The 24,871-nt window shown below is 31.0% G+C and overlaps 1 protein-coding gene and 1 pseudogene across 1 annotated transcript in view; both read left to right on the forward strand.

Moving 5' to 3' along the window:
• The first annotated feature begins 1,973 nt into the window (after positions 1-1,973).
• The window catches only part of LOC140440575 (uncharacterized), a 41,396-nt gene continuing 18,498 nt past the window's right edge, over positions 1,974-24,871 (forward strand). The window contains exon 1 of the mRNA XM_072530953.1: positions 1,974-2,099. Within this exon, the coding sequence (XP_072387054.1) occupies positions 2,085-2,099 (15 nt within the window). The 5' untranslated portion in view covers positions 1,974-2,084. The remainder of the gene's footprint in view (positions 2,100-24,871) is intronic.
• On the forward strand, positions 16,070-23,282 carry LOC140440886 (NADH dehydrogenase [ubiquinone] iron-sulfur protein 3, mitochondrial-like; annotated as a pseudogene).

Below are 24,871 nucleotides of genomic sequence, written 5' to 3' on the forward strand. Positions count from 1 at the left end.
GGATTAATACTGCATTTAAAACACTTAGCGAGTGTTTTTTTTTTCCAAACCAGTTATTTGATTAACCAAAAACACCTTGTATATTTTTATATTTTAAAGGTTGGGTTAAAATAAAGGTTTTTATTTTTATTTATAGATAGCATGTGAGAAGAAATTTCAGATAGACCAACATGTGAGAACTGCTTCACACATTGCAAAAAAAGGAAAAATAGGAGAAAAACATCAAACTTCAATGGCTAAATGTTTCCAATCTACTTCAAAAAAATTAGATGAGCAAGAAACTTTTAATGAAGACTTGTGTCGCGCATTAGTGTCTGCAAACATACCGCTTTCAAAATTAGCAAATTTAAATTTTAGTTCGTTTCTAAAAAAATATTGCAAACTTAATGTTCCAAGTGATCGGTCTCTAAGAAGAAATAATGTGAACGGGATATACTCGTCGGTGTTAATTAATATTAAGGAAGAAATTGCAGATAATTATTTTTACATATCTGTAGACGAAACCACTGATTCCTCAGGAAAGTATATTGCTCATTTATTGATTGGTGTTCTTAAAGAAGATACCTTACCAAAATCTCATCTTATTTCATGCCAGCAACTTGAGAAAACAAATGCTTTAACAATTTCGCGTTTTATACAAGAAACATTAGCAACTTTTTTTCTTCCGACAACTATTCCTTCTAATAAATTACTGCTTATTTTATCGAATGCTGCTCCTTATATGGTGAAAGCAGGACAAAATTTAAAAATATTTTTCCCAGATTTAATACATGTTACTTGTGTAGCGCATGGATTAAACAGAGTTGCAGAGGAAATACGAAAAAAGTTTCCTCTTGTAAATACCATGATATCCAGTGTCAAAATTGTATTTCTTAAATCTCCTATAAGAATTCAACTTTATAAAGAAATGCTACCTAACATTCCTCTTCCACCACAACCTATTTTAACGCGATGGGGAACATGGTTAGAAGCAGCTAATTTTTATGCAGATCATTTTGTTAAAATAAAGAACATAATTGATACGTTAACAGATGAAAGTTCCCAATCTCTTTTGGATTCTAAACAAACTTTTCAGAATAACTTGCTTCAACAAGAACTTTCATTTATAAAATCAAATTTTAGTTTTGTTCAAAAAACAATTACTCAGTTAGAATCACCAAAACTGTCATTGTTCGAAAGTACAGCATTAATAAAAGAATTTGCGTCATGTTGTCGGAACGTTAGAGGTAATATTGGAAAAGATATTTTAAAAAAATTTGAAGCTACTATGGAAAAAAATAAAGGTTACCATATTCTTTCTGAAGTAGTCAGTGTTCTAGCTGGAAATATTTCGGAAACAATTAATTTAGAACCAAATGTTTTGGTTAGTTTGAAAAATGCTCCCGTTACATCAGTTGATGTTGAACGAAGTTTTTCCATATATAAATATATGTACTCAGACAGAAGCCACAAGTTTTTGTTAGAAAATTTTGAACACCACTTGGTCATTTATTGTTACCATAATTCTAAATAAGTTTATTCATACTTAAAAATGATGTAGTTACTTAAAATAAATGTAAATCTTAATGAATAGTAGGAAATATTTAGTTATGTACACTTTTTTTTTTAAATAAAATTGTTACTATTTTACGATTTTTTTATTTATTTGTATGCATATTTTGTAAAATATTTGGATATTTTCGGGTAAACACGTGCATATTTATGCGCATATTTTCTACATTTTTATTTGCATATTTGCCGAAGTCTAGTCATAACGAACTGGCAAAGTAAAAATAAAATGTATTCAATTGGATGATTTTGAACGTTTTGATATTTTAGGCGATTGGAAACGATATCGAATAAGATAGAACATTCGTTTTAGAATGATAATATCCATTTAAATGGAATTAGAGTTATGTGATTATTTATATAGTTTAAGCCCCTTTACTATAACGGTAGATCAAACGACCATCGAGTACTGACCGGAACTTTTAGAAAGCCTTTCACTGATTTTTGTTCAGTCACGCCCGAGGAAAGGTATAAGAACCAACTGCGAAGCAATCCCATCATCAGTCTCAGATTTTGCCTCTGCAAATTAGATCATAATGAAATCAGTCACAGTAAGTGCTATTTACTTTTTTACTTCTTTTTTCTTGTAAAAGGAAAGTGGCCCCTCATTGTTACGGTTTAATACCTAGTTAATTGCATAAAAGTTTTTTGCTCATGTGAACAATTCGCGGTAATTTTGCAAAGCGTGAAATGGAAAGTGTATTTTCATTTATTTATTATTTGTAAAAGTTTGTGTGAAAATATTGTGGGTTATTAAAAAGATGGTTTGTTGTATGTACGGTGAGTTACTCGTTGTAGTAACAGAAGAATTTGTCAACTGATTACGTTTATAATATTAAGTGTTAAAGTTTTTGTCTTAAATTGCCATATCTTCACGAAAGTTGGCAATAATTGTGACTACTTGCTTTTTTAACTTAATACAGTGCTGTTACAATGTATTTCTTAACGCAGAAGTCCAATTTTTATTTTACGTTAACAAGTATTTCAGAAATAATTATCTCATAGAATTTAAGATTAATTATTAAATCGTGTCCTGTAATTTGTTGTGATTTTCAAAATATTTTCTTTATAGTCTATAAATATATCAATAATACGGATATCGTCAGCTTACAAGCGAAACACATCAAGTCAAAAAACATAGTTTTGAGATAATCGTGTTTTAAATTTTTTTAAAAACAGTTTGATCAATTTTCACATTTAAAACTTATTCGTTGTTTTGTAATTATACCAAAGTTTTCATAAAGTAGTAATAATGATTACTGACGAGGAGAAGTAAATTATATATTGCCAAATTACTAATTTTTGTTTAATTTTCGATTTGAATACGTTGACTCAATATTTTTTACATGTACATTTACATTTAAGTTAGTGTGTTTTGTTTAATTTTCCTAGGAAAGTATGACTTACGTATAGTTTTTCGTTCAAATTGTAATTAATAATACAATAATTTTTGCTTATGTAAGTCTTTACTTTTTTCATGTAAATTTTCACAAATCAAAAACATTAATACAAAAAACAGGTATAACAAGACAAAACGTTTATTACAAAAAATGTATGCTTTTAATGTTCAATGTCTTCTTGAGTACTTTTCAGCGGGGTCCGCTGCTTGGTCTCGAAGAATAATTTGGCAGATTTTTGAACCAGGTATTGAGCGCTTACGGAACTATACTTTTTTCACATAGCTTTATCAAATCTTTTTTCTTTGCATCCGAAATTGGAAGCTTTTTAAAATTTAATTGAGAAATAACCAAGTTTTCATTATTATCCTCTTTGCCTTTTTCTGTTAGAAGCACGATGTACAAAACTAACGTTAATATTTTCATATTCGTCGTGAAAATTATACTTGTACTCTAGAATGTTATGAAACTGTTTCTCATACTTAAATACTTTACCTTTAACCAGTTGACCGTTTGCCCTTTTTGATCCTCTTTCTTTTTAAGAATAGTGCAAGCTTTTTCAAATCTAATAATTCGTTATAATTAACTTCACGAGTATTATAAAAAGATTTATTCCTATTGTTGCCCATTCTGGCCATTTTAAAAACATTTTCATATTTGTGAACACTAAAAATCTCCACATTTTTTGGCACTTTTAATAGCGCTATACATGGAATCTACATCCAAGTAGAAGTGTCCACTTTTCATGAACTTTTGCTCAATTATCCGAAGACCTGGATGATTTTTAACAATATGTAAAAGCAGAGCAGATATTTGAATATCTCTGTTTTGTCCTTCACACGTATCTGAAAAAGTGGTTAGATTTTCTATACCAGATAATGAGTTCCCAGGCAAGTACCAATTTCACAGCTTCCACGCTTACAGACTTCGGTCTAAAAATAACAGAATACCTCATTTGTTGGAGCAGATTCATAAGTTGTAAAATTATAGAGGTTCAACTTTCTAAGATAATACAAGAGACTTACTTGCGATAATGTAATTTCTAAAACGCTTTAGATATCACATGTAATTGATTTAAATTTTTTATTATTTTTCGCTATTTCTTTGTTTGAATTTTTTTCTTTTATTGCAGCCTGTTTTCTGTCTAACGTATTCGTTACAGGTCAAAGATTGGTCTTTCATAGGTTTAAAAAATGATATATTAAATTCCTTGCAAAATATTCGCCTATAAGTTATCTGACTTAAACTTGGCATATTGTCCTCTTTACACTTTTCCACGATCAACTAGTACATTTTTTTTTAATTGAGATTGCAATTTAAATAAAGTATTTTAAAGACTTTCTAGTGTAGTGACTTTTTACAACAGGAAAACTTTCATTGTGTTTTTTTTTGCTCTTATTCTCGTTACCTCTGAAGTTTTATTGCCAGAAACCTTAAGGCCCTTTCTGTCTATTCCACTATATTCGCCGCTTTCATTCTGTTTTTTGACAATGTTTTACTAAAACATTTCTGACACACTTCGCTTTTCTTTCCCTTAGTTGGAAAAAATAGGATTTTGCTTTGGATCGCATTCACCTTTTCTAGACCTGCGACTCTTTACTTCATTAGAAAGCACATTCAATAATATAAAATCTTTCTGTCTTTGAAATGACAATTTATAACTTTGGCATAGCAACTTCCGGTTCTCTTTAGAAAATTTATTTTGGCAGTTAAATCGACATTTAGAGCAATCAACCGCTTTTGGAATTTTAGAAGCTTGCATTCTACCAGTGGTACTTATGTAGGGTTTTCCTTTGTATATTATTTACCTTTTTTTAGCATATTCAGTATTTTATGAGCACATCTCATTTTTCTTACAGGAATAATTAATAAATAAACACAAAATTTAAAACCCTTAACGAACTTGTCACGCAAAACACTGTAATAAAACTGACAAAACCTATACAATATACCCAAACAAATAATTATTTTTTTACAAGATTGGGCAAGTCGCTCTGAGTAAGTCAGTCGGTAGGTTCATTCGTAGTTAAGTGAAATACATTAGGTTAGTGTGTTTTGCCTGAATCATATATAGTTTTTGAGACTTAGTGAGAAACATTTTCGCTTATAAGCCGACGAAATATTTTATGTTTGTAAAGGGGTCGGTAACTTTTTAGGTTGGCGGACCATTTTCAAACTAAATTTTTTTATGCGTGCCTCACATTTAAAAATAACTTAAATAGTGCTTTTATAAATATCATATGCTAGTATAAATATTATTAAAAATGAATAAAAACCATTATTTTTTATTGACATGCTATATCAATAACAACAAGTCAGAGAAAAAAAATTTACAATTCTTAATAGGGCAAAAAGAAAATGCAATTCAATTGACTACCTAAACTCTGACGTGACAATGGCCGGGGATTTTAAAAGCTTTTTAAACATTTCTAGTTTGTGTGAATTTGTCCCACAAAAAGGTGGAAATATTATTTTTTCTACTTGTTTAAAGAATAAATAAGGAAAATCGGTAAGATAGTTTCGAAACAAATTCAGAATTCAAAATTCAAATTCAAAACTATCTTACCGATTTTTCTATCAGATGTCGCTATTGCGTCCATAACAAAGCCATTTCATTGCTGCTTCCTAAAAGACAGAGAAGATTATTTTTCACGTTAAGAACGGCTATGAATAACTATTCTGATGAGACTTATTAAGTCGAAATACGTATCAACAGATACATAGACGCTTTGAACGTGAAATCAAATCTTTGCTGTCTTTTTCATTCAATAAATAAGGACTTTTGGTTATGAACATTTATTTTGTGCGATTGTTTTAATTTGTTGTTTGTGAATTTGTGAAGTAAGAATATCAAACAATTAAGATATTTACTATAAATGTTCATATTTTAAGGTTATATTATGATTTGATTAGAACTTTAATTATTTTTTAACTGTGTTTGAAGGTATTTTTTTGTTGTTTTTATCGAGGTTATTTCAAAACTAATCAAACATTTAAAACAGCGATTTAATCTCTATTAAGTGCTAGTGATTTAAACTCCTAAAAGACTAAATATATTCATTTTCTCTAGTTAAGACTTCTAGTTTTTTCTAGTTTCTTTCGTAGTTTAAATAGTTAATAGTAGTTTTGTTGTGATTACTGAAAAATTCAGTAATACTGGATATCTTCAACAAATATTTACTAGCCATTATATGCCCAGATCTAAAAAATAAACTATTACAACATTTAAAAAACATTTTTTTAAACATTAATATGACAATTTATTACAAAGTTTTCCACATAATATTATATTACAACTTAAACTACAAGAAAAAGAATATCTTTAGTATTTATCAGGATAAAATCAGTGGCAATAAAAAAAGAATAAAACAATAATTTAAATATTTTTCAATTTTATAAATAAATTTGTGATTTATTTTGAATTAACCCTGATAAAAACAACAACAAAATACCTTGAAATACAATAAATAATAATTAAAGTTTTATTTATACAATAGCATAACCTTAACATATGAACATTCATAGTAAATATCTTAATATTTTGATATTCTTACCTCACAAATTCACGAAGAACAAATAATACCAATCGCACAGAATGAATGTTCATAACCAAAAGTCCTTATTTATTCTTCAAAAAATTAAAAAAACCAATATTTGAAACTTCTTACGGGAAAATACACACAAATTCGAAATGTTTAAAAAGGTTTCTAAATACCCCGCCCATTGTGACGTCAGACTTAGATAGTCCATTTTATATAAATATGTAACATATTAAAGAAAATAGTTTATCTTTTATTTTATTCATTCATTAAAATTTAATGCGTTTTTTGTCCTTAAATATTGTTTGATTATTCAATAAAGTCCAGTTTCGTTTGAAATACTAAGATCCTCAACAAGTTTTGTAAACTGAATTGATTGATTTATTGATTTAAATTGAACTGATTTTATGAAATTCATTTTTGAACATGGTTGTTTGCATATTAGGTGCTAGAACAGACCATGGATTTTGCAAAATTTATTAAATTGGAAAATGTGTTTTCTGATAGATTTGAATAAAATGCAATCAAATTATTTTCCTTAAAATAATTTTTATGTTAAATCAATTAACAATTAATTAACAATCTAAATGAATACAATATGTTGTACATTATCTAATACTTTTATCAAATTTTAACGGATTTTGAAATATTAATATGTGTATTACTTTTGGACAAAAATCGTGAAATCGATGACCAAAATTTTCATCGAGTACTTTTAGTGCCTCAGTTATTGCACCGTCTTACATCAGAATAATAAATGATACCTGCATAGTCTTCGTCAATTTTATTTAAAAAATTTCAGAATGTTCAATAGTTCATACCGTTTTTGAAGAGCGGATACACGGGGGGTTAAAATAGGAAAATTCGCCCCCCTCCTCAAGAAGGTCCAAAATTAAAGAAAACCTATTATTTATGCCTGTTGTGTCCATCCATCCAATCGCGCTACAGCCCAAATCGGGCCTTGGCCTCCTTCAACAAGCTTTTCCAATCATTTCGATTTACTGCTGTTCTTTTCCATGAACATTCCCTTTTTAGGTCTTTCAACAAGTCTGTTTTCCTGCATTCTTGCATTTAGTAATTGGCTGTTGTGTAGTTTGAGTTTATCTCTTTTATGTCTTTTGGTTGGTGTTTTATTGGAAGTTCCTCCTCCCACCAAGTAAGAAGTTTTCCTCCCAAGCAAATATCTAGATCCGCCACTGCGTTTTTAAAAATATAATTGATGGACTTTCATCATCATCTTTAACTCGACAATCATCTGCGGATCCTAGCTTGCTGTAAGATTAGTCGCCATTCTGTTCGGTTTCTCTTCTGACCTCTAGTATCATTAAGTCGCTCTCAACTACATCTAACCACCTAATTCGCAGTCGGTCTCTGTTTCTTCTTTCTAAAGATGTTCCTGTCGTTAGATTTTTAGCAGTCATGTTGTCAGGCATTCGTATTATGTGTCGCATCTATTGAACGTTACAACATCTGGTTCATTAAAGAGCCTTTTGCGCCACTGCCCTTAATCGTTTATTGTTCAAAATATTTTGCGGACTATCTTACGCTCGAATATACCCAGAATTCTTTTATGTTTCTGCGTTAGAGTCCATGTTTTCGCTCCATATATGAGGACTGGCCTCAACAGTGTTTTGTACATAATAATTTTTGTTTTTCTTTGGATATTTCTTGAGTGGAATTGTTTTGGACGTCCATATTATGCCCTATTTGTATGGTTTATTCGTCTTTAAATTTCTTCGCTTGTGTTATTGGTAGTAGTCACTAGCGAGCCAAGGTATGTGAAGCTTTCAACACATTCAAAGATATGACTTCCAAATGCTGTTTCTCATTCCTCATTTGCCATAGGATCCTTAATAACCAACACTTACTTGGTTTTGCCTTCGTTGATGACTAGACCGACCTGTTTCACCGTCGTTTATAATTCTAAATAATATTGCTCATCTCGCTTGCTACGCCCTATAAGGTCAATGTCATCAGCGTATGCTAAGATTTGTATCGATCTATTGTAGATAGTACCTGAGTCTATAATTCGTGTTTTTTGGACTGTCTTTTCCAAGGCAATGTTCGATAGGAGGCAAGCCAGGGCATCCCTTTGTCTGAGTCCATCCTTTATCTCGAAGGATTGAGAATTTTCTCTTTATATCCTAACTTCTTCTTCTTTTAGTTCCTATCCTCTGTGGATCTTGGCAGTTACGTTGGTCCATACAACTTTGTTGACAGCTGCTCTAAATTGATGTATGGTAGTCATTCCAGTCCACTATCTGATGTTCTTTAACCATGATGTTCTTCTGCGCCCTTAAGATCTTTTGTCCTCTATCTTGCCTTGTAACATAAGTTGAATTAGTTGATACTTCTCATTGCGCATCACATGCCCTAAGTATGTCATCTTGCGAGAGTGAATAACAGTGGCATTTGCCTTTTTAGGGAGAGAGATGAAAGTGAAAACTAGCCAATCTGTAGGAAATTCTGCAGTTTCATAGATTTTTTTCAGTAAATTCGTTAGGAATTTGAGTTGGTTGTTTTCAAATAGTTTCAATCTTTTAGCTTGTATGTTATAAGGTCCAGGTGCTCTGTTGGTTTTTAGTCTTTTTATTGCATATGTTACTATCCTAACGCTGTTTCCTAACGCTGGCCTTTAAGTTAGACATTGTCACTACATCTACTAACTGGGTCAGGTTCCCTGTCGTATTTTTTGCTGAATATAGATTATGTGTGTGTTTGTGTAGTAGGTGGGTTAATAAACAATTTACAAAAATAATTATTTCTAACAAAAGAATTATTTAAAATTCCTTGTTCCGGATAAAGAAGAGGCGCGTGCATACTACACAGCCTTTTTTGTAAGTTTTACCTTAGTTTGTTTCTATTCATTTCTGACGCTATCTGGTTTCCTTTTACTGTTTTGTTATTGTTTATTTACTTAACTGTGTTGTAGAAATTTATGTTCTATGTTATTGCTCTGTCCATTTAGTATCTTAATAATATTAACAGGTAATATTAAGCTAATAGTTAGAATAATAAGGAAAGACTAATAAAGCTTTTGAGCAAAAATCTATTATTCTAAAAATAGCCATCCACAATTCTACTAAATGCTGTCTGTGTGCGTGAGAGAAAATGACAGCACGTTCTCACTATAATAATTATCTTCACTTTTACTTTCAGTAACAGTTTTCATTATAATATTTATTGTATATACAACTATCACGAATATCTTGATATGTGTGTAGGTACCAGCGATTAGAGAAATTGTTCTCGTAGTTATATGCTAATAATTTATTTTGCGTTTAGAAAAAGTGTTTTATCTGTTAATGCTCGATTGTAACTATTATCCCAGGTATTATCTATAAAAAATTTACATGTGCTTTAAGAAAGTAATACTCGTATTGTATGTTATGTGAAAGAATGTAAACGTTATTAGTTAAATCAAAAGATAGAATATTTTGAAGTGTGTTAATATTTAATTCCAGGCTGAGCACTTTCAGCTTACAAAACCATCTTCAGAGCTATACCTTCTACAATACACCAATGATGTAAATATCTCATTTTAATTTTTACAATGATTCACTTACGTCAAATGTTTAATTATCACTACTAGAAGAGATCATTTGGTAACAAAATTACAGAAAAAGCTGGTTCTATTTATTTTTCTTCTTTATCATTGAAAAAACAAAGAAAGGACTGTACTAGAAAATGTGTAGAAATTAACAGTATCATAGATAGTTTGAATATCGCAAACATTGTAAAAACCAACATAAAAATATTATGTCTTTTTTTACTAAATCAGTCGTATCATAAATAATCTTCTAACAATAAGGTTATGTCAACTTTGCATTCACAATTAGAACTTCTTAAATGTATTTCTAATAAAATTAAAACTCATAAACTTATAATAACAAAAGCTGACAAAATAAATTGTCTTCTTATCATGTACAATATAGATTATATTAACAAAGTAGACTCTTTTCTATGCAACAACTCATTAAAATAAGTAAACTAAAATATATTATTCCTAACGCTACAAATTTGTTTTAAGAACTTAAAATTAACCTTAAAACTTTTATTTCCAGCAATCACTTAATGTCAAAACTATACGGTCTTCCAAAAATTGATAAAGTTAGTTAAAATAAGACCAGTAGTTAGTTTTATTCACTCTTCTCTAAGATCAAATTAGTTACACTCCCAAACTGTCAACAACACTTTAAATTTAACTTACAAAATTTCTTCAAATACTCTTCCAAATAACTTTACTATGGTCGCTTTCGATGTAACAAATCTTTTCACTAATGTTTCCAGACCAGATACCATTTCAATCATCAACAACTTCTTATTCGCAAAAACCATCGACTCCAATAAATGTTCACAAATTACCTCTCTACTCCAATTCTGCATTTCCCAAGACTTTATTTTTAACGATAAAATTTATGGACAACCAGAATGGTTAGCATTGGGAAATCAACTTTCTCTCTACTTGCAGATCTTTTTCTTAACTCTCTTGAAAATACTTTTGTTTATTCTTAATCACAAATAATCTTATGGTATAGATATGTAGATGACATTTTATGCCTTATATAATGCCCACCTTCAGAATCAGTCAAAATATTGTCATTAATTAATAATTTATATCCTGCAATTAATTTTACCTTAGAGTTTGAAAATAGCAACATTATTAACTTTTAAGATTTAACCATTAAAAAGAATTCTTCCTTTTCTTCTTTTTCTACATTATATTAATTTTTAAAAAATTTACCCAAACTGATCATATGATACCTACATATTCGAACCATCCGTTTTGACATAAGATGACAGCTATTCAGTGTTATGTCCAAAGACTTCTTAACATTCCTATGTCTTAAGAAAACTACGATAAAAAAATCACAATTATTAAACAAAAAGCAAACAACACTGGTATTTCTTCTTCTACTGTAGATAAGGTTGTTAGAAGCTTAATACTAAAAAGGGACTTAACCAAGCTTTTAATGTGGAAAATGAACCCAACACTACATCCATTAATAGATCCTTAACTTATTTAGAACCAATTTCAGAAAAAAATATCAAGAGTACTTTGTAGTAAAATTAGTAACTTAAACATCTCTTTTAAAATCAAACACAATATTAAGTCCAATTTTAGCAAAACTAAGGATCAAATTGATGAGCAAAACAAAAGTGGTATTTTCAAATTGTTTAGTTTCTTCTTTATATTTAAATAATTTTAGCGATAACTTGTCGATTTTACCTATTTTGAGCTTAAGTCAATTTCCAACATATTATTCAGTATGATGCCATAGAAAGCAAGATTTAGAACACTTAATTTTGGAGAGTCTTCAATACATTTCTTCTTTCATTATGAATTTGAATTCAGCAGTTTTTCGATCATTTAAAAATCTTAATTTTCCAATGACATAATATGTCATTTTTGAAGAATCATTTAAAAGGCTGGCATTCGATTTTGCTCATTTTATTGGCTGCTTCAACTCCAATAAATGGTCGTTGTCTGACACCTGTACCATAACAACAATTTTTAATGTGTTTTTTTTTGTGGAGTCCAGTGTACAGTCCTTTTTGTGTTTTTTTATTGATAAAGAAGAAAAATACAAAATACGTAGATTTGGATGGGGAAGAGGGTGTAGACGGAAATGCTTTTAGTTTAGATATAATTTTCCCCAGGAATGGACAGTTAGTGTATATACAGTATACCGTTATTTTCTGCCAGGATCGCAAAAGGTACTTTATATTACTATAAGTCTTGTATAATCCACATATTTCTTATAGGATATTTCCATAATATAGAGCTCAAACTTTTGTATTTTTTCATATGTTTATTGGGATGTGTGTATTTGGTTGCATATATTAACGCACTGTACTTATCTTTATCTTTGCGAGCATACCATCTACACGATCTCTCCATAATTTCTTGCATAATCTAACCGTTCTCTACATATTGTACTCTCAGCCCTTCTCCAATTTTACATCTTAATATTTTATTCCCGTATTACGTATTTGTCTGTTTTAAATATATTTATTAGGATGTTATCATTATTTCATATTTGTTAATATTTTGAGGCTGGATCCTCTGAGAGACGTATAGGTTTTACTCAAGGTTGAGAGATTCGGATGTTATGCTTTCTACTCACCATTTTGTTTTTTCATGCAATCAAAAATCTGAAATTTTTGTACTATATTTCTAGTTTTCACTTTTTTGTCACTAATATTGTATATTATCCTTTTATCTTTGTTTTTAAAAATAAAATATTTATATTTTGTTTATATTATATATTTTTCATTAAATTTATAAATAAAGTCTACTTTTCTAAATCATAATATCCTATAGCATAATAGCTAAATTTTAAACGATCTAATTACCAAAAATACGCATATTCAAAGTAATTTGCTGTTCAGGTATGTGTAGCATGGTAGAGTAGCTTGTGCTACCAAATATGAACTTCCATTCCATTTATTTTGCAATTACCGGTAGCCGCAGTTGCCACAGCGTTTATGGCCCTATATTTGGTTAAAGCATAATTTCCATGCATAATCTACTGGAAAACACTGATATTATTTGATAAAAAGTAGTTTACTATTAAAAATAACAACATTAATATAAATTAAAGGTGGCGTTGTAAGTAATTAGTCAAACAACAGAAACGTTCCAGAAACTTTTCCGTTCCAATCTCGATGTACCTTTATTATATAGGTTTTTTATTTTTGGATGGACCTTGTGAAGAATATCATGCGACATTATTTATTTTAGAGTATCTTAACGGGAACTTACGAAAAAAAGTGGGACTGGATTTGGTGGCAAAAAATGGCCCTGGCGAAAGTAATTTTTCAATTTGTTCTTTGTGTTTTATTTTGCTTGTAGATTTTACTCTGTATTCATTTAAAATCATTGTTATATCGGTATATGTTTCGATTATTGTGATTTTTTAGGACAATTTTGTATTAATACATATTTAGGACAATTTTATATTAATTGAGGTATGTACGTATAATGTGTTTTTCTATTATTGAAAGCCTTTTATGTTCTGCTATACGTTCCTTAAAAGTTCTACCAGTTTGGCCGATGTAAGTATTTGGGCAATCGCCACATTTAAGTTTGTATACACCACGCCATGTTTGTTTAAGTGCTTTGTCTTGTGACTTTTTTTGTTCTTAATACATTGGCTTAAGTTGATCTTTGTTCTGAAAGTTGGTGTTATTTCTTTCTTTTTTTTATTTATAATTAAGGCGCATTAACCTATGTGCGTATTAGCTTAGCTTAGCATTTTTGGATACTTAATATATACTGATTTTGACATACATAAATTTTTACATAAATAAATCTAAGTTAAACTTCAACTCCATTGGTAAATAAAAGCATTGACTATTACATATTTATTTGCACACGCACTGATGTTTATATTTGGTTATATATTCCTATTGATTTTAGAACACTTAAAACTGACGAATATACACACTTTTGTTCTAGATATTCGCGTAGCGTTGTCGGTAGGTTACACTTTTTCCTCTCATTTGAATATGCAGGGCATTTGATTGCAATTTTGGTCACTTAAACTGTTGAAACACCGCACATTGGATGAACACTTCCAGTAATATGGTATTCATGTGTTAAGCGTATATGAACTAATCTCAGTCTGTTTATTCTAGTTTGGTCTTTCCTGTTGCTACACTTATTTTTCCATCTTGTAACTGTTGTTTTTATGTTTTGTAGTTTTTGTTGAGATTGATTCCATTCTTGAAGCCACCGTTCTTTCAATATCGAGTTAATCCAGTGATGAAAATCTTTCTTATAGGTATATTAAATAGCAGAATAGTTGGACCATACTTCTTTGAGGGTACAGTAACTTGGACGAGTTATTTGAACTTTCTACAAAATATTTTAGCACCTGATTTACGACAATGCTTCCCAGATACTGTTAACCCCGCAGAAATTAATAAAAACATATGGTTTTAACTGTGTTTTAAGGTAGCACAGGTCCACCACATTAGGCAGCAGCAGTACGAACATTTCTTGATCAAACTTTTCCGCATCGATGGATCGGTAGACGTGGCGAAATTGAATGGCCACCACTTCTTGTAATATGACTCCACGGGATTATTTCTTGTGGGGCTATTTAAAAACAAAAATCTATATAATAAAACCAACCAATCTTCTTCTTTAAGTGCCATCTTCGCCACGAAGGTTGGCAATTATCATGGCTATTCTGACCTTCGAGGCAGCTGCTCTGAACAATTGCCTTGAGCTGCAACTAAACCACTCTCTCAGGTTCTTCAACCAGGAAACGCGTCTTCTTCCTACGCTTCTCCTATCCTCTACTTTTCGTTGAAGTATGAGTCCCAAGATGTTATATCTTTCGCCTCTCATCACATGTCCGAGATATTGCAATTTCCTTTCTTTTATTGTATTTTCCATTTCCCTCTCTCTGCCTATTCTCCTTAACACGTCTGTATTCGTGACTCTATCTACCCATGGAATACTTAACAATCTTCTAAATGTTCACATTTCAAACGCGTTAGTCGATTTATTGTATTCCGGTTTAATGACCATGATTCAGCTCCATAGTAAAGTACACTGTGTACATAGCATTTAATTAGCCTTATTCTGAGGGCTAATGTCATATCTTTCCTGCATAAAATCTTTTTCATTTTAACGAAGTTGGCAAGTGCTTTTTCAATTCTAGCTCTTATTTCTGTAGTATAATCGTTATTTTCTGTGACTATCGTTCCCAAGTAGGTATACCATTTTACTTTCTCAATCTGCTGGCCGCCTACCGTTAATATTTCGTTTGTATTGTTGTTCTTGCTAATTTTCATGAATTTCGTTTTTTTTTTATGTTAAGAGAGAGTCTGTATTCTCCACTCTATCTTAATATTTTGTTCATTATTCTTTCTTCCAAGTCTTCCAAGTTGTCGGCTATTATGACTGTATCGTCGGCATGCCTAATGTTGTTAATTAAACTTCCGTTCACTTTAATGCTGACTGTCTCGTTTACTAACCATTGGTTGATTTACCAACCAACCAATATTGATGATTTAAAGCACCGCTTAAGGCAAGAAATTATTGAAATCACCGCAGATATATTGCAAAATGTCATCGAAGATTTTCAACACAGTATATTTTTCTATTAAGAATGAACGGTGATCATTTTGAGCATATGATTTAGACTAAATTGTTGTAATTATTGTTAATAAACTTAAATTCATTTTATGGCACTATCATTTTACAAAATAAACAAAAAGATCCAATTTTATTTTTTGACAACAAAGCAACTAATAGACGAGTCAATCGTAAAAGATATTCGACTCGGTGGCTTTTTGATGAAATAAAATAAAATAATTTTTTCCTTGACTATCCCTGTACAAAAAAGAAAAATACTTACATTGATGGATAGAGCATTGAAAACCCTTTTAAACGCTGTATCAAGCGCTATCCCTTTTTATTTAAATTTTTTTCAGGAGTCACTGCAACACCTAGGAAGTTCAAGATACATTTGAATAATGTCATTGGGAAAGTGTATTTTAATATACTAAAACTAACTTGTTTCCTAATTTTCCATTTGTATTCATAATATCGTGAAGTTACTTTTTGACATGGGAATTTCTGTTAATCCAATGTTATCAATTTATTGTTATGTAGGATGGGCTGATGAATTGTGTATAGTGGTGTCAGTATGGGTAAGTTTATGAAATACGGAGAACTCATGTTTGTTTTCAAGTCTGATAATTTTCAAATCTAGAAAATTTATGAATTGATTCGATTCTGTTTTTATTGTAAACTCAATATGGCTATAGAGTGAATTAATATAAGATAAAAATTGGTAAAGTTGTCTGTTAGTTCCTATAAAGCACGCCAGTATATCGTCTTTGTATCTCCACCACACAGTTTTTACACTGTGTTTACTTTTGTGACTAATGCATCGAAGTAAATTGATATTTTCTCTTTCCATGGTGAATTTGATTGATTCTTCTTTATTGTTGATATGCATCAGAAATTTGTTCGTTAGTCCGTGATAATTTTGTACTTGTACTTTTTATGATTTAATTTATGAAACTAATAGAAAAATATATAAGTTAAGCTGAGCTCTGATGCAATATCACTCTGTAGGAAGAATAATTTGTTCTAAATTTATCAGTTTCTAAATCTCATGTTTCTCAAAACACCATTGATTGTATATCTTTCAGACTGTATACCTTGCACAATTTGCATAAACTCAAGAAGAATTTCTTTTTTAAACAATAAATTATTAGAAACATTTTTGAAGTAGCTTATTATACGATTATTATTTTGTCATTGTTTTTTTGCTCGTATATTTTTGCCTTGGCTGTCTTATCTTAATAAATTCAAATGTATTTTAGTGTATCTTGGTTTTTAACTGTGTTCATCTACGAAATATTCTACCACATTTCATGCTGTATACAAATACAGTTGTGTGGACCTACAATTTGGAAAAATTTAATACTATCAAAGAATGTAGGTCGTAGCAATCCGTGGTTTCTAATGATGCATTATATTCAGACTAATTAGGCCCTGATCTTGAATAGTCTCTCTCTGAAATTTTGCTCGCAACTGCGACAGTCATTATTAAAAGCAATACGAGAGGATGTAGACATAAACTCCTCGAAATAAGTGATAAAAGAGACAGAAGATTAGGTGTACGTCCAATATTACACCGCCTTTAATAATTTCGTCCGCAGAGTTAGACAAAACGTTGAAAAGAAACAATTACAAATCACGGTCTGTAAATTCCAAATATATACTAATATACCGTTTAACATTACTTTTATTACTATTTATTGTATTAAAATTTTGAATTCTTAAAAGATGTTTTTTGAGATATTTACTTCAATTTCTGTTTTTAATGTTGAATAAAAAAAAGATAAAAGGAAAAGAGATCATTGTGTTGTTATTATTTTTTATTTGAAAAGATAAAACATTAAACAGAGTATGTATGTTGTCTTAAAATAAAGTAAAAATGATCGCTTTAGATAGTTCTTTAGGATCTACACTAAATAAATTAAGTAGTAGTTAGCCATAAAAATCCACAATTGGAAAGCATGAACATATAATTATGATTACATTAAAATAGTATCTCAGGTCTCAAAGGCGCTCATGGCTTGGAATTTGTTTACTACTTTTTGCTTCGCTTTACTGTATATTAGTCAGTTTATTTTCTTACATTTGGTAACAACTGCCCTTTAAACATCTTCTTTATATGCCAAGCCTACGCAAGTTTGACCATGTTTTTTAAAAAATTTTTTAGTAAATCCACACCAAACCACAACCTAACCCTTAACTGGTATGGGAAAAAAAGAAAACGTTTAAGATATGGCGAGGTCAAATTAGACCCATTGATTTTTTATGTAAAGAAAACAAAAAATAAATTTACAAAAATGTGAAAAAAGTAGTATATTGCTAATAATAAAGCTATAAAATCAACATATATTACTACAGATATTTTTAGGAATAAAATATACAGGGTCAATAACAAAACTACATAGGTTAATGTTCAATATCTTGAAACAAACAAAAATACATTATCGTGTGAAAAATGAAGAATTCTCATTCAGAAATATTCAAATCTTTAAAAAAATAGGAAGTTAATTTGCGAAAATAAGCACATTAACAATACTAACAATACTGCTGACCACTATACTACCGAGAAAACTGAATATAAACTGCTGTATTAATACAAGATCAATGATCGCATATGATGTCATAATAAGCCGCAACAAAAAAGCGAAAAAGTTATAGAATTGAAAAGAGAGGCTGCTACGTTTGGTCTATATATAAATGAAAGCAAAACAAAATATATGGAGTGCACAAAATCGAATCAACACGAGAATCTGAAGGTAGACAACCATACCTACAAATATGCCTTCACTTCTCCCTACCTAGGCTCAATAATAAATGACAACAACAACATCAGTCAAGAAATACAAGCACTTATTCTTAGCGGTAATAAGTGCTTTTATGCATACAAAGACTTAATGAAAACTAAGTTACTGAATCGTGAGTCTAAGCTTAGAATCTACAAAACAGTAATTAGACCAGTGGTCACATATGGATGTGAAACGTGGACCGTCTCAACCACTGATGAAAATCAACTAAGCATATTTGAGCGCAAAATACTAAGAAGATATTTGGACCAACCCAATGCAGCGATGGTTCGTGGAGAATTAAAATGAACCACGAGCTGGATGAACTAAGACAGAGCGCAGATATTGTTATATTTGTTAAGTCACAAATACTAAACTGGCTTGGTCACCTAGAAAGAATGCCAGATAATCGAGCTGTAAAACTAGTCTAGAGATGGAAGCCCCAAGGAAACAGAACAAGAGCAAAGCTCTGTAAAAGATGGATAGACGACGTAGAGAGGGATCTTAAAACCATAAAGATCAGGCAGTGGCGAAGGAAAGTATCCGACAGGGCAGAATGGAAGAGCATTGTTAAGCAGGCCAAAACTCACAAAGGGTTGTAGCGCCATTAGAAGAAGAAGAACAATAGTGCTGGTCCTTACATATAATACAAGTATTTTTGTTTCGATACAATGATTTTTCACAAACGTGTTTATGACATTTGTTACATATAAGTAATTGTTTGTTATCATTACGTGGACAAATAGAACACCCTGCATCTTGGTCTTGTTTATCGTGTGGAATGTGATCAACTCGATGAATAACTTTTTTCAATTTCCTGGGAATATTTACCACTTGAACACGTCGAATTAAGTGGTCCTATATTAGTTCTTTTCCTAAAGCGATTATGAATTTTTGCCGTATCAATTCAGATTCTGGATGGCATTGTTATATAAAATACCCCTCTTTACGCTGGCAATATCCATAATCCGAAATCAAATAGCATGTGGCCATCTTCCAGTACGCCGTCCTACTTTATAATTAGAATAAGTTTGATCCAGTACATCCACTCCCACTAGTAACATTGTAAAAATGTATAATATCTAGTAGTTCATTTTCTATGTAAATTGAAACTTATGTTATTTTCTTTTTGGATCTTCAATTTTTTTTCTAATCAAAATATATGACAATGACATTTAAGATAATCTTGTAACAAGCAAATACTTTTGTAAAAACTTTTATCAAACCAATTAGACATTATTCTGCAACACTATGTTCAGACAAGAAAGGAAAGGAGAATACAACAGTAGTTTTGGAAAGAGATTTATTAATAATTTTTGGAAAATATGTAGCTTAGTGTATCTCAAAATATGTGTAAAAAGTTCAAATAACTTCCACAGACGAATTGGAGATTTTGGTCAAATCAGATAGTTTGTTATGCATTTCACAGTTTCTCAAAGATCATCACAACTGCCAGTAGAAAGGACTAATGGACGATACTGCAATTGACGTACCAATTAGAGAGTACGCTTTGAAGTTATCTACAATTTTCTATTGTATCGCTATAATGCCAGATGCAGAATTAAAATTTACATAGATCAGTTAACACCTCTCGAGTATCTAACAGGCATTTATAAAGGGCCAGAAACTGGTCGGAAAAAGAGGTTTACGATATGTTCGGTGCCCTCTTCGCCAACCATTTATTATCCCGGTTTTTTTTATAGCGTTCTCCGCCTTCCGGTTCCCAGTTTCCAGCTACGTCGGTCATTCCATTCGCCAGGGTGAAGGTTTCTTTCCGACATTGCCTTCTGAATGCCGCCCAGCCAGGATTGTTTTGGCCTTCCTCTCTTCCTTCTTTCCCTTGGCGTCCATTTTAAAATTTGGTTTGGCAGACTGTCGTGGTCCATTCTTTTCGGCAACCATCCAGATTTAAAAAGAATCCTGACCGACTACGGCTTCCAGGGAAATCCTTTCCGAAAAGACTTTTCCCTGAGTGGTAACGTGGAGCTCAGATATGACAAAGGGAAAAAAAGAGTAGTCTTTGAGCCCTTGGAATTAATACAAGAGTTTTACCACTTCGATCTTTATTTCTCTCTCTCTCTAGTCAAAAATAACTCCATGAGATGTGGTATTTGTTTTCAGATATTTTATCATTTTATACGCAAATACCGGCCTAATTCTGTTGACTGAATATTTTCTCAAGCATCTGTTGCTACATATTTTCACTTTCATTAAATAACGGTTGATTTTAATTTCTTCAGTACTTGAGCGTAAGCATTGAACAGCTATTAATAAAATAGTTAACCATTTACATCTCGTTAACAACTTAATAGATATTAAAAAAAGTACTTAGATAAATATTGTGAAAGTAACTACATGGGTATTAACATACCAACAATAAAACAAAAATGGGCAACATGATAGGTAAAATCGTAAGAATTTATAGTGATTATTATTTATACAGAATGTCTTACTACTAGAAATTTTATTTGAAAATACATACTTCATACTTCACAAGTATCCAAACTCCTAGATATTGTCAAAAATCTTCAAATTATTTTCTTTCTTTAAAATCTTTATATAGGTGAGTATTCTATAGCTGGCGCTGTTTATCGCATCCTAATTTCCAGCGTTTTCTGTCGAAACAATCTTCATTTTTTTAATCTCTGGCGGTCATTGCATCTTCGACATCTTCTCTCTATGACCGTCTTGGTTTACCTCGTTTTCTTCTAGTGGGTGAAGTTCATTTTTCTATCTTTTCTGAACATCTAATTTCAGGTATTCTTTGCAGGTGTCCATACCAGTTTAGGCTTTTGGCTTCGATAGTATCTATTGACTATAATAGGTCAATTTCCATTTCTCTCCTAATGTCTACGTTCTATCAGATCTAGTGTGCCGGCAATATCGTCTCCAATAGTCCATTTCTATTGCCTTAATTTGTAATTTGTTTTTTTTTTTCAACATTTTCTATTATTGTTTTATAAATTCTTCCTTGTTTTTTTGTTATTTTATTATTTCACAATAGTTCATGTAGCTGTCTATTGGCTGATCTGGCTTGGCCAATCCTAGAATGTATTTCTTCGTTACTCCCTGCTTTTGATGTTAATTTGACTCCCAAGTATTTGAAGGTTTTAGTTGATTTTATAGTTATTATTTTAATTTGTAGGTCTTCTGGATTTTCTTTTGTAACTAAATACTTGGTTTTTTGTATATTAACTGTAAGGCCTCACTTGGTGTACTCTTCTTCCAGTTTTCTTAGTTATATCACTCTCAGCTAGAATTGCTTGCTTGTCATCGAAGTGTATCGTGTACAATGTCTCGTCTTCGATTGATATACTCATATTGCAGAATTTTCTTCTCCACACTAAGAGAACCTCATTCAGATATATATTAGAGTGTAGGCACTATGCAGCAGACTTGTTTTAGACAATTACTAATAGGAATTGTTTTTTTCAGTTAATTTGTTTCTAATTATAATATTTACCGCTATATTTTTGTAAAGCTTTTGTATCACTATATTTTTTTTATTTATTTCTTGTTTTTTCATTTCTACCCAGAGTATAAAAGATACATATAATGAAAAATATTGACAAGACAATTAAATACGTTAACTTATTATTCAGCATGACTGCCTCCTTGTTTATTCAATTTACCAACATAGCTTGATATCCTACAAGGGATGTCAAGGTATCGCTATCCACAGCGAACATCAATGGTATGTTGGTAAGTCCCCACTTTTTATATGTACAGAATTAAACCCTGCAAGAATATAGGTAAATTTTTATTATTTTTATTATTATTGAAATTGGTGTTTTTTTATTGTTTTGATATTTCCTTGCGGTAGCGTATTTTCTTTCTTTTTTTTTTTAATAACGCATCTACCAAGCAGGGTCGTTAGCGTATTTAGATTAATGTGACAGTTGATATAAATATTGTATATATAATCTTTTAGAGAGTCAGGTATATTATTTTTACGTCGTTCACTGTTATATTTGGAACACTGTATTTAGCATTTCCTCTTTGTTTTGATATTTTGATCTTATTTGATTTTCTTTTGTTTATTTTGTGTTGTCATGAAAATAGGCTCCTTTAGAGAACTGAGAGCTGATGGAGAGATTTGGGATATTGTGCGTTTTTTTGTGTTTGGCCTGTATTTATATGTATTGTCTCATTTTCTAGATCAGTCTTTGAGTCGTTTGCTGCTTGTAAATCTTTGTTAACTGGGTGTATGCGTGCGTTTTGCTGTTAGGTAGTTAATGGTTGAGTTTTTTCCTGTATGCTTTCTGCCTTGATTGTTGTTGATGAGTGTTTTTTTAGGTTTTCCAAATTGGTAGATTAGTGATATTTTTAATTAAGTCTACTTGATGTTAAATTATCTGTTATAATCGCAGTAGACATTGGGTAGTTTTGGGGCAGTGGAGGCAGAGGTTAGAGCAAAAAGTAGAAGAAGACCCCTACTCGTTGGACTAACGATCTCAAGAAAAAATTGGATGAACAGTGCTCTAGATATAGCACAATGTACAAAAATGAGTAAAGTTTATGTCCTGCAGTGGACGCAACGGGCTGGGGAGTGATGATGATGATCATGAAGGACGACAGAAGATTTAATCCATGTGATTTTAATGCAGATATTAGGACTTAGTGTGGGATTGAGGGACAAACATAGAACAATATTAATCGCTGGCTGAAACTAACTAGTCTACGAGCTTGTAAGAGTTGTTGGTTTACTTTATTTGTTTATTTTAGTTTATAAAATTCTCAACTACTTTTTCCTTTGCTAAATATATACACACTCTGCTATTTGATAACCTTGAACAGAAAATAATGTGGGTTGGTTGTATAGGAAGACAGAAGACAGAAGAGCGGACACTTAATTTTCTTGTTTGATATTTTCAATTTAATTATTGCTTGTTTTCTAGATGAAAATATATTGGTATGCGGTGATTGATTTGGTTACAGCAGAATATCTAGGTAATCCATTTAATTGATTTGAAGAGGAACTACTTGGTGTATTAGTAGTAGTAGATATTGCAGATTGAATAGAACTATTCACATGTTTATCAGTTCTAGTTTTTGTGGGATATCTGCTTTTATTCTAAAATATTCATCATCTTCTTCTTTTTTCTTCTACTTTTTCTTCTTCTACTCCTTCTTCTTCTTTTTATGTAGACATGACTTTGTTTAATTTCAATGTGCCTCCAGTAAGTTATCGTTCCATCGTTCTCGTGGTCTTCCTTCTGAATGTTTTTCTATTGGGGAACCGTCGGGGGAACGATATATTCAATAATAATAAAAACTGTTACAATTACTACGATTTAAATAACTCACGGTCTCTGTGGTGTTTATTATTTGATATTACAGTATTGGATCACTAATTATTAAAATATTTTTTAGTATTACACTAGTTTTTAATGCTCACTTCCTTTGTGAGCAAATTACCATAGTTAGACATAATTTAATTTATCTAATGCAGTGTTACCTATGACGATTTAATTATTAATTGGGTTATTAATTAATGGAAGTAACTGAATATATTTTAATGACAGTCTACTAACGTAAATAAATAGACCCAGGATTAAATTCATATCTTCTGAAAGACGACGCGAAGAGTATAAAGCAAAATTCTGTATATAAGTTTACCCGTGCAGAAAAACCCACTTTCCGCTTTGCCGAACAGCAAAAAGTAAAAAACGTTCTCTCTGCGACAAATGCGAATTTTCTGTTTCTACTGACATTTGTAGGAGTGTCTCTCTAAATAGCGAATCTGTATAACACCGACCTCAATGTGAACATTTAAGGGTCTAATAAAACTAAACGCGAATGATATTCTAATTGGGCGTTTTGTGTTTGCAGTGAAGCCGAAAATAAGAGAGGAAGTGGTCAGTGGATTTGAGCACGCTAACGGTACATTCTGCTTGATATACCATGCCGTCCATATGTATGGAATAAATTCATTTTTAGCGTTATTATGTACTATGTGAAAAAACTTGAAACAGGTCGATTTTTTTTCTTAAATTGACAATTAACAGTATGAAAATATTGTCCCCCTCCAGCACCCCTCGAAAATTTTAAATAACAAAGGGGATCGTGTGGCACCTTGTTAGAAATGGGTTTTAGTCCTCTGTTCTGCAATATAAAGTTTTTTGAGTTTGTGCAATCATAACTGAGAAAATTGATTCTTATAATTAAATTAAATGTTCAACTTGACCATCATTATTCACTTCTTGACAATAACCAAGGCAATTTTGGAATTCTCGTACAACATTTTGCATGACCTTGGGGGTAATTTTGTTAATTTCTTCCGTTGTCCTATCTTTTAGGAGTTTTAAACTTAATTATAGCTGATTTGTCCGATACTCAAAGAATAGACATTTTAATTATGATTAATTGTGGTAATAAAACAACAACCCAAAGGATGGTTTGTAAAATGTTTAATAATAAATACCCTGGTCAACAAATTTCGCAGTCTACAGTTAGCAAAGTTGAAAAGACGTTTCGTTATACTGGACATGTAAAAAATATTGAAAAACCAGGTAG

The sequence above is a fragment of the Diabrotica undecimpunctata genome, chromosome 5 (genome assembly GCF_040954645.1).
Source record: "Diabrotica undecimpunctata isolate CICGRU chromosome 5, icDiaUnde3, whole genome shotgun sequence".
NCBI lineage: Eukaryota > Metazoa > Arthropoda > Insecta > Coleoptera > Chrysomelidae > Diabrotica > Diabrotica undecimpunctata.